The sequence below is a fragment of the Barbatula barbatula genome (assembly GCF_947034865.1).
Source record: "Barbatula barbatula genome assembly, chromosome: 19".
NCBI classification, from domain to species: domain Eukaryota; kingdom Metazoa; phylum Chordata; class Actinopteri; order Cypriniformes; family Nemacheilidae; genus Barbatula; species Barbatula barbatula.
The window spans coordinates 20,018,110-20,029,152 of record NC_136782.1 but is presented as its reverse complement, the minus strand read 5'-3'; the positions used below and the strand labels follow the sequence as shown (position 1 = coordinate 20,029,152).

General features: G+C 35.5%; 2 protein-coding genes and 1 long non-coding RNA gene across 3 annotated transcripts in view; 2 read left to right on the top strand and 1 right to left on the bottom strand.

Annotated features, from left to right (window-relative positions):
• The window catches only part of efhd1 (EF-hand domain family, member D1), a 7,905-nt gene extending 7,399 nt beyond the window's left edge, over nt 1-506 (bottom strand). Inside the window, 3 exon segments of the mRNA XM_079480950.1 lie at nt 246-259; nt 261-287; nt 289-506. Of these exon segments, the coding sequence (XP_079337076.1) occupies nt 246-259; nt 261-287; nt 289-411 (164 nt within the window). The 5' untranslated portion in view covers nt 412-506.
• Nucleotides 507-2,128: 1,622 nt separating this feature from the next.
• On the top strand, nt 2,129-4,758 carry LOC306908876. Its single transcript, XR_013788040.1, has 3 exons — nt 2,129-2,389; nt 2,666-2,745; nt 3,906-4,758. It is a non-coding gene; the product is annotated as an uncharacterized lncRNA (long non-coding RNA).
• A 1,820-nt stretch (nt 4,759-6,578) lies between these two features.
• LOC306908602 (uncharacterized protein) overlaps nt 6,579-11,043 on the top strand; it is a 55,471-nt gene continuing 51,006 nt past the window's right edge. The window contains exons 1-11 of the mRNA XM_079481632.1: nt 6,579-6,593; nt 6,676-6,780; nt 7,180-7,239; nt 7,568-7,690; nt 9,452-9,559; nt 9,676-9,783; nt 9,916-10,023; nt 10,152-10,259; nt 10,388-10,495; nt 10,626-10,733; nt 10,864-10,971. Coding sequence (XP_079337758.1) covers nt 7,217-7,239; nt 7,568-7,690; nt 9,452-9,559; nt 9,676-9,783; nt 9,916-10,023; nt 10,152-10,259; nt 10,388-10,495; nt 10,626-10,733; nt 10,864-10,971 — 902 coding nt within the window. The 5' untranslated portion in view covers nt 6,579-6,593; nt 6,676-6,780; nt 7,180-7,216. The remainder of the gene's footprint in view (nt 6,594-6,675; nt 6,781-7,179; nt 7,240-7,567; nt 7,691-9,451; nt 9,560-9,675; nt 9,784-9,915; nt 10,024-10,151; nt 10,260-10,387; nt 10,496-10,625; nt 10,734-10,863; nt 10,972-11,043) is intronic.

Here is an 11,043-nt window from a genome sequence, read left to right as displayed (position 1 = left end):
GAGAGAGAGAGAGAGAGAGAGAGAGAGAGGAGAGAGAGAGAGCATCACCTTTATGATGCTATTCCTTTATGTGCCCTGTTCACTAAACTTAAACATTTCATCTTAAACATTTCAATTGAACAAAACACAACCTGTTTGTACGTTTTCATTTTGATTTTCCAAGTCAATGCCCTCTAAACACATCTCAATGAACAATTTAGCATTGACGAGGACTGGATTTCATTAAGACGTGAATTAAAACTCACCTCTTGAACATTTTTCTCCATATCTTTGATCTGTTTACGGGAAGAACTCTTTAAACTCGGTGTATGGGTTGAACACCTTCATTTGTTCGGGTTTCGCGGTGCCCTCGTGAATGTCCAGTCTGCGGTTGAGCTTCTGCGTGAGTTCAGAGGTGGCGTCCCCGTTCATGTTTGTCTGCTCTCGGTTGTGCGTGCTCGGGGCTCTCCGGTGATCCGGGTTTAGTGTCGATGCTGGGCTGCAGTGTCGGTGCGAGCTGCTCGGATGACATTGCGGACTGTGTGATGCTCTCAGCTGTTTCAGAGAGACACGACTGGAGTACAAGGGGCGGAGCTAAGATCTTTACAGGGGGGCGGAGCTGCGGCGCAAGTGACGTAGTCTTGTTAAACGTGATGCCTGCGGGAGGAAACCGTGTCGTTGCTATATACGTCTATTGTTAGCTGTAGGGGTGTCCGAATAATATATAGATTATGAATATTATAAATATGCATTGCCTCAGTTAGTGAAAAAGATGCTCTGCGTTGGCCGGAATCGAACCCGGGTCAACTGCTTGGAAGGCAGCTATGCTCACCACTATACCACCAACGCTTGCACGAGATAGAGAATTTTACGAACACATCCTCTCAAAGTGGCCAAGACCGCAAATGAGGGTATTTAAACGCAACCTTAGGGTCTCGCGAGATGTTCCATAAAGCTTTCCAGTGTGTTATACTAAACTTTTAAGATTATGTCTTTATTTATTCTACAAACATGTGTTTTTCAATTTTTTTGGGGGTACAGCTGCATTGATACTATACATATAAAGTGCTGTAAAAAGAACTATATAATTAGATGTAACATATATTTTCGTCGTTTATTTGTAAAAAAAATGCTTTTTATCTCATAAAAAGAAACACCACGTTATTAAATGTCATATGTTTGCACTTACCCCAGCAAACACAGAACGTTCCCCTAACGTTCCCCTATGGTTCCCATTTGTTTTTTCGTTGGGAACCACGGGGCAACGTTCACCCAACAGCGAACGTTACCGGAACGTTCCCTTCAGGTTTTTTTTTTTTTGTGGGTAACAATACAACAAAAAACGTTCTGTACAGGTTCCCTCTAGGTTATTAACTAATGAAAAATTAGCAAACAATCGCAAAAAAAGTGCTTGCTAACTCTCTTTCAGATTCCCAATGACCATATTGCACACTTCGATTTAAAATCATATTTTTATATTCATAATTTATTGAGAAGTATCCTTATATAAATGCATATATTTTCTGAGAAAAACGAAAAATAAATAAACGAAAAAAAATTGTCAAGTTACATCTTGCTGGCGTGCGGTGCCCGCGAACTCTGAATGCGGGCAGCCTATAGGCAGGTCTGTGGCCACCGCACGCGCACAGAGCGACTGCCTTCTGAGAGGAGCCGGCCGGTCCCGTCAGTTTCCTGAGGTAAAATACTTTTTTAACTTAATCAGCATATAAAAAAGACACCTTTAGTGAGCTTGTAAATTGATTGTAAATGACATTTAAAACTACGAGAAATGTAAGATAGTCTAAGTTGTAAAACTGAGGCCATGTACGTGTGCGCGCATAGCTGCATATTCCACTCTAATTGAAATCACTGACCGTTTTCCTGAGGTAATTATTTGTACTTAACCGGTCGAATTTTAAGCTTAACGTATAAACTTAAATGTAAATAACGTTATGCTTAAAAATAAAAATAAAATAGTTTACCTAGTGCAGCAAGAATAAGATCGGTTTCACCACTTCAAATTAATCTACTGCCGCTTTCACATGAAACCCACAGAACATTATCATAAAATGGACTCCCTATACACTGTAAAAAAGGATTTGAGGATTTAGTTGACTCAACTTATTTTCCTAAGTATATTCAACTAAAATGCTGAGTGTACTTAAGATATTAAGTTTACCTGTGTCCAACTAATCCGTTTAATCAGACTAGTTTATTCAACAAAGATTTCTCAGTTGTCTGAGTGGCATGGAAACCCCGCCCACCGAGCATGTCAGCTGCGCGCGTCACTCACCGTTCACCCCTGCATAATTGCGTCAGGAAACCCTATCAAAAATACACACGGATCACAGGCGACAACGCTCTATAACTGACGAGAAGCTTCCATTTTTTCGGTCAAGGGTTTTTCGTGGTAAGTGCAAATTTATATCTTGTTATTTGTGAAAGTTCCCGTTAAGGTGTTTACAGAACCCTGCACATGTATGTTCCTAGTTTTACGAATAAGCTATTATTTTACTAGTTAATGAGTTCCCCTAATTTTTTATTCAGTTGTGGCCACATGCAGTAGCCTATATATATATATATATATATATATATATATATATATATATAGTAGTTACAGTGAAGAGAAGAGAAGTGAACAAAACTTTGTATTTCATTTTCGCCAATTTGTTTGTGATTTTATGAGGTCATCATAACGAGGACATCTTCTCAGTCAGCGGCCCCTGCAAAAACCCCGCGGAGCCTTCCCCACAACACAGAACACAGGTGACCATGCGCCGTGGCTGACTTCTATATGAGTTCTTGAGGAAAAATGTTTATCCAGATCGTATTTGTAAAAGTCACTGTTAAGGTATACAGAACGCTGAACATGTTCCAGGGTTTGACAAATACGCTTGTCCTCGCCAAGTTAACGAGCAGAGTTCCGTGAAGTGCCTTCATCGTTTTGCTTCTTTGTGTATGCTCACTGTTATTTTACGGTCGTGGCATCCTGTTATTGAAATATGTCATCCACGGTTTTCCTGCATAAAAAATAAGAAGCCGCCTCCGTCTCACACTCTTGCGAAAATGATTTCGGGACGATCAACAGACAGACTGTCATTTGTAACTGTAGTTGCGCCACAATGGAGGCGCTGTTTCTTTATCAGCACCAGTGAGGCGCTGAAGAGTCGCAGAACAAGAGCTAGAAGTAGCTTTGTTTCACGGCAGTTTATGTGAATTCCTTTTCATCAAAGTACGTTCATTTTCTTGAAATTGTAAAACGTGCTGTACATCGTTGTAACGTTTCATAATGTGCAGTTGTTTCATTGAATTAGCGTTATACTGTTCACAACGTGTTCGCCAGTATAAATGCACATGCATGTGATACGAATGACTCGTTTGAACAGGTAAAACTATTCAGTCACTAGCGAATATAAGATTTCAGCGAATCATTTATAGCTCCGTAAACCACAAGAGAACGCAGGATATGAATGAGATTTGCTCATTTAGTAAAACTAAAGGCACTCCGGAAGCAGTCATACTTTCATAACAAAACGCTTGTACTTTATGTGATCCAATGTTGTTTGCCTACTCCTGGCAGAAGGCAAAAATTGGTAGCTCTTTGAGTTTATCGAAATATTTATTTAAACCGTTTGAAAAGGCTGAAATTGAGCAAAAGGACAATACTGTGCAGCAGACATTTACATTTATGCATTTGGCAGATGCTTTTATCCAAAGCGACTTACATTGCATTATTCTATACATTTATACGTGGGTATCTGCCATCCCCTGGGATCACACCCACAACCTTGTATTGTTAACACAATGCTCTTACCACTGAGCTACAGGACAATATTACATTACATACAGCCCTTTAGCTGTTATATATGCACTAACTCAAAAAGTAAATATATACTAGTCTAACTTTGACTTTTCTTTTTCTTCAGATTTGGGCTAGTTCAACAGAGCATCTTGTGACTCGTATGAAGTAGACCTGCAAGCTCTGCCCATATTCTTCTGCCAACCAACGCAAAATAATAAGGCACTATAAGATAAAAAACAGACACTTCAGTAGATCTTGCCCCTTACCTTGCATCTATAGTGACTGTTTGTGTTCTTTTAAGACACAAGTTGCCCTTAAAAAACATTTGTTACAGCACAAAAAATATCTGCTTCATCAGTTTCAGCCAACTATTACCCACAAATCTCATGTAATAACGCATAGGTTACAGTGTGAATTGTGTAATTTTTCTGAGCCATGTACTTTGTACATTTGGGAACTCATTTGAAGAATGAGTCTGTTAACTGTCCTTTTAAGCAGTGTCAATTTAATATGAAATGTCAATGTTAAACTTTGCCTGTAAAGGAAACTAATCTTTTTTCTAACATATATAAGACTAACATATATTTAAAGTACGTGTTCACTTTTAGCAGCACTTAAAGGCAGTAATTTATTTACGTATGCTGTAGTTTAACATGCGTTTGTTACTTAATTTTTCCATAACATGCACATATGAAATGTCAATGTTAAAATATACTTTATAAAGGAAATTAAAATGAAATAAAATAACATTCTGCTTGTTATTCCATGTCCGGAAGTCATGTTTATGCAGTACTGTTCAACCTGTTGAATTAACTTAACATTCCAAGTAAGATCAACTAATTTTGGAAAAAGTAACCTGGCTGCCTTAAAAAGATAAGTTAATTCAACAAGCTGTTTCTTTTATCTAGTTTGCACGACTAATAATTATAAGTGTATGCAACCAGATACTTAGTTTTAACAACTAAACATTTGTTGGTCTTACTAATTTGATGTTCTTTTGACTCCAATTAAGGTTTGCGCAACTTTCTTTTCTTGTTGGTCCAATTGCCACAATTGTTGGTCAAAAAAATATGAAGTTGATAACACTTAACCATTTTAACCCCAACTATTGATTCTTAATTCAAAGAACTCTTAATATGTGTCAACAACTAAAGTTTTTTAGCATACTCAACTCAATATTTTAAGGCAGCCAGGTTACAAATTATTTCAAGTTGAATTAACTTGTTTGTTTTTACAGTGTACCTACATTTCATGTACATGTAACAGTAAGCTATAGCACATCTATGAGTACCGTCTTTCCTTCTTTTTATAGGCTACAGTCACCGGTTCTTTCAGTTAACGTCACGTTGCTAATGGGGCAAATTCGCACGGATTAAGATAAAACAAATCGTTTGATAGTTACACCTATAACGTTACTTATCATTTTTTTTAAATCAGTGTTTCCCAATCCTGGTCCTGCAGTGCCCCTTCTTACTTGTTAGTGGGTTTCAATATTCTTCCAATTGCTGGAGCACATATAAATTGAAATGTACATACTCATAAATCATATAAATCTGTGAATTTATGCCATTAAAATAATTATTCTTTTTTCCAGAGTCAATTGGCATCTGATTGTATAGTATTTTTGATTTTCCTTGTATAGTTTTGATTTTCTTTCTTTTTGTTTTATTTATATTTTGGTTACATTTTTTTGTAGTTATATATATATATTTCTCATGCTACATTTAATATATAGTAATTATATTATGATTTGAAAATTCAATTTTGCCAATTAGTTTTACGTGTTAAAGGTATTATTTTCTTTCTCTTTGTATGTTGTTTAAGGTTGTTTATGCAGTTTAATTTAATACATTTTGATTTATTTAACCCCAGTTTTTGTTCTCTGAGCAACAAACAACCTATAACACGTGATTTTAGACTCATTTCATTCATCATTTTATTTTGCTTAAAAGCATGGCGAAAATAAACTTTAATATTATTATATAAATAATTAAATGTATAATTACTAAACACAGTATTTTGTGGAAAAAAACTCTATTTTGTGTACTGGTTAACCGTTATCATATGCTGCATTTATTTTGCATTTCAAAACAAATATTTTAACAAAACATATTATTCACAATGCAACACTCAGTATATAGAGTACACTTATAAAACATGAAGGCATAGGTCAAGCACAAAGAGAACATGATCAAACACAAATAGGGCAAGACTCACAAACCAGCAACTAGGCACTGAACTGGCCTGGCAATGGATTTTTTTTTACACTTTAGTCACTTTTCTTAAAAAGATAACAAATAGATCGTAACAAATTGTTATGTTTAGGGAAATACCAGTAGATGTCGCACTATACAAGCGAGATGAGAATTACGCAAAGTGGGAACACTGTGAGGACAAGAAGATCACTTTGCTGTTTAGGTGACAAAACCTCCACATTATCTGACATGCAAAGATGTACACATTCTTGAAAAACGCGTCTGCAATTGTTAAGAAAATTGTACTGATACCATTTCTATCAAGCATACATAATTATTAATATAAATATTTGTGAAATTACACAATTATTTTTTTACTTACCGACATAGCAATAATACTTATTTCACCTCTATGCTTTCTTTTCGTCTTCTTCTTTTTGTAAAGAACACAAACAATAATGTCTATTTTCGCCACCTATTGTGTTGGCCTCTTACTGCTTATATGTTGATGAGAATGTGACGTATTTGGACATGGGCGTGGCTTATGACATCACACTCACTACATGCTGTATAATCGGGGCGGAATCTGATGACGGTTTGAGGTCTGCGTGAGGAAGGTTCGTTTTGTTCAAAAAGTACGACTATAAACACTCTAAAATTATACGGATATAGTGTTATATTTAAGTTTGTCAACTGAAGATCATCAAGCAGACGACAGAGCGGTCAAGAAAGCTATTGATATATGTAGAGAACTGCGCAACAACATGATACGATACGAAACGAAAGTAAAAGTAGAATGTTGAGGTAATAACACGGTATTGAGAACATTATAAGCTCTCGTGTTGTCATTTCTATTTGTCATAATATTTGTGTTTAATACTTTTAAACGTGACTTTAGACTGCGTATTAAATGTTTGACATTTTAAATACATTTCTCGTAAATAAAAGCCCAGCGGTTTGACGCGGAAGCGATTCAAGCTAACTGAACTAGCAAGGTGCCATTTAGGTTAACGTTACGTAAGCATTGAAAACGAAAGAAAGTTAAATGGTTTAAGAATGTTTGGGGGATTTATTTCCGAGTAATAAATATAATATAATATATATATATATATGATCCAGGCAGTATGAAATGTCCTTGCCTTGGAAAGCAATGTGAGAAGAAGCACTACCAAGTCTAATAATGAGCTTATTTGTTATATACAGAAGAATTATGTAACTGTCAGAAAACTGAGAAGAGGAAATGGAGAACATGGAGTGTGAACAGTAAGATTATTTCACTTAAAGGGATGCTTCACCAAAAATGAAGGTTCTGTCATGAATTACTAACCCTTATTTTGTATTCAACAAAACAAATAAACAATCATTTTTATACCATTGTAAGAATCGGAGCCCTTGAACTCTCATTTGCTAACAATGTTTTAAATATCTTTCTTCGTGTTTAACTGAACAAAAAAAATGTAAGCAGATTTGGAACAACTAGAGGGTGAGCAGTTCATGACAGAATTTACATTTTTAGGCGAAACAATCCTTTAAAAAAAACTTTATATGAAAGAGACATATATTGGTTTTAAATTGTATTTTTATCTTTAAGGATTACACCAATTGAAGTAATATCTCCAGCCCCCTCCTGCCTGCCTCTACAAAATGACCAGTCAATACATCAACCAAAACAACAACTAAGAGACAGAACACCACGCAAAAGAAGAAATAAAAGGTACAATGTTAGAAAACATTATTACAACACAATGTTTAAAGGAACTTAATCTTAAAGAAGGAACGTGGATTGTGAAACTAAACATCTGTTTAATTTATAATATTTTATTTTGCATCTCTTATATAGGGTTGGGTATTGTTTTTTCTCCCTAAAATCAATACTTTTACAAAAGAGCCAAAAAAACACCAGTGAATGACATTGAAGAACTATATGTTCAATATAAAAAACAATTACTAAATTATTAAAATTAATTTCAAGTTTTAAGTGAATGTGACAAGAGCATTGACACAAACATTGAAAAATGTTGTAGTGTTTACAGTTGACCTTGTTTACTATCTAGCTACAACTAAATGCTCACCATAGTTGTATTAAATATGGGAAAAAAAGGTGTTGAATAAATCAACAGATTAAGTACATTTTCAGAGAGGCTTCTAGGCTACATTCAATGTGCATTATTTTAAAAACAGACAGTGTTTATATTGAATAGGCCTAAGTATAATTATATGCCTAAACATGCAGTCAGAGTAAAAATCTTGACCGACTGATGTCTCGAGATCAGACTGACTGATGCTATAATGGTTTAAGCACTTTCACGAGAGAGAGCGTATGTTATAACTGTCTTTCACTATGATCAATCCACGGGTCATGCGCCTTCTGATCCATGGGGCATGCGCAATCCACTTTTTTCAAAATCCCGTTCGTGTCCCCCCCCACTTTCAAATGTGTTTGTTATGATTTTTAGCCGCAAGCAGTCATTCTCCTACAGAGAAGTAGGACCGGGCAGTCTGCCTGTGTCGATACAAGCGTCGAATGCACACACTAAAAATAAAAAAGGTTGTTTTCACATGGACGACAGCAAGTGATTTTCCTCCATAGGAATTCGCTATGACAAACTCGAAGTACTTATGTTTAACAACCTGAACAATGACTAGGTACGCCCAAATATCAGTCAAAGCTTACTTGAAATAAACACTAGCTTCTGTTAAAAGAACAATCTTTTATTAAACTAATAAAGTAAAAATCTCTTTCCCAAAATCCATTATAAGGCAACTGCTTAACATACCAAAACAACAACCACCGAAAAACAAATTAAATACATTTTGTTTATCACTTATATCAAACATAAACATGGGAACAGTAATGTTTTATGTTCACAGTTTGTCGCTGCCTTGAGCCACGTTATGCGGTTTCTTTAAAATAAACAATCTTAATGTGAGACTACTTGCAAACAATGCAAAACATAGGTATTTTGAGTTAGTGATAGTGAATTCTCTATGCAGAAAATCACTTGCTGCCCTCCATCTGCACTTCGCTCACTTCATGTAGAAAATCTATTATTTTATAGATTTTGTATCACCATAGTGTCTATAACGTATGTAAATGCAGGAAATGGAATTCAAATCCAAAACATTTCCCCAATTTTGTGTCCCATCCCCACTTCTCAAACCAAAGTTACACCCTTGCGTTTAACCATTATATAAGATGTTGAATTTGTATTATCAGAGCTTTCCAACTTGTTCACATGACTGAGGGCAAATGTCTCAATCGACGTCTCAGACAGCATTTAAGTGGCACCAAAGTTGCATTTTTAGTCGGTCTAGTTACATACTGGATATATCCAACCTTACTCTTATATTCTATCGAATGTTAAGCCTCTTCTAATTAGAAATAAGAACTAACTTTATGAAAATCTTTTCATGTAAATTACATGTATTTGCTGCATTTCCATTTGATATCAGTTTCTCGCTCCTTCTGTTAAAGGTTGAGACCAGATGAAGCAACATCTCCAGCCCCCTCTTTAACATCTTTACAAAGTGATCAGTCCATTGATCGACCCATACAGTTTCAGAAAGGAACACAAAATCGAGTGTAAGAGAATCTTTATTTAATTTACAAAGTTTATTAAACAATTTCATCATTTTGTTTCTGTGAATTATGATTTAGTTTTGTCCTTTGAAATGAATGTTTCCTTCCTTTTATTAAAGGTTGAGATCAGATGAAGCAACATCTCCGGCCCCCTCCTGCACATCTCTACAAAGCGACCAGTCCATTGATCGACCCATACAGTTTAAGAAAAGTACTCAAAATAGAGTGTAAGAGTATATTTATTAAATATACAATTTTACCATTTTGTTTGTTTGAATGATTTTTGTTGTTGTTACTTTGCTTTTAAGATGAACCCCTCTCTCTCTCTCTCTCACTCTATCTCTCTCTATCTATTAAAGGTTGAGATCAGATGAAGCAACATCTGCGGCCCCCTCCTGCACATCTCTACAAAGCGATCAGTCAATTGATCGACCCATACAGTTTAAGAAAAGTACTCAAAATAGAGTGTAAGAGTATATTTATTAAATATACAATTTTACCATTTTGTTTGTTTGAATGATTTTTGTTGTTGTTACTTTGCTTTTAAGATGAACCCCTCTCTCTCTCTCGTTCTATCTCTCTCCATCTATTAAAGGTTGAGATCAGATGAAGCAACATCTCCGGCCCCCTCCTGCACATCTCTACAAAGCGACCAGTCCATTGATCGACCCATACAGTTTAAGAAAAGTACTCAAAATAGAGTGTAAGAGTATATTTATTAAATATACAATTTTACCATTTTGTTTGTTTGAATGATTTTTGTTGTTGTTACTTTGCTTTTAAGATGAACCCCTCTCTCTCTCGCTCTATCTCTCTCTATATCTATTAAAGGTTGAGATCAGATGAAGCAACATCTCCGGCCCCCTCCTGCACATCTCTACAAAGCGACCAGTCCATTGATCGACCCATACAGTTTCAGAAACGTACTCAAAATAGAGTGTAAGAGTATATTTATTAAATATACAATTTTACCATTTTGTTTGTTTGAATGATTTTTGTTGTTGTTACTTTGCTTTTAAGATGAACCCCTCTCTCTCTCTCGCTCTATCTCTCTCTATATCTATTAAAGGTTGAGATCAGATGAAGCAACATCTCCGGCCCCCTCCTGCACATCTCTACAAAGCGATCAGTCCATTGATCGACCCATACAGTTTAAGAAAAGTACTCAAAATAGAGTGTAAGAGTATATTTATTAAATATACAATTTTACCATTTTGTTTGTTTGAATGATTTTTGTTGTTGTTACTTTGCTTTTAAGATGAACCCCTCTCTCTCTCTCGCTCTATCTCTCTCTATATCTATTAAAGGTTGAGATCAGATGAAGCAACATCTCCGGCCCCCTCCTGCACATCTCTACAAAGCGACCAGTCCATTGATCGACCCATACAGTTTAAGAAAAATACTCAAAATAGAGTGTAAGAGTATATTTATTAAATATACAATTTTACCATTTTGTTTGTTTGAATGATTTTTGTTGTTGTTACTTT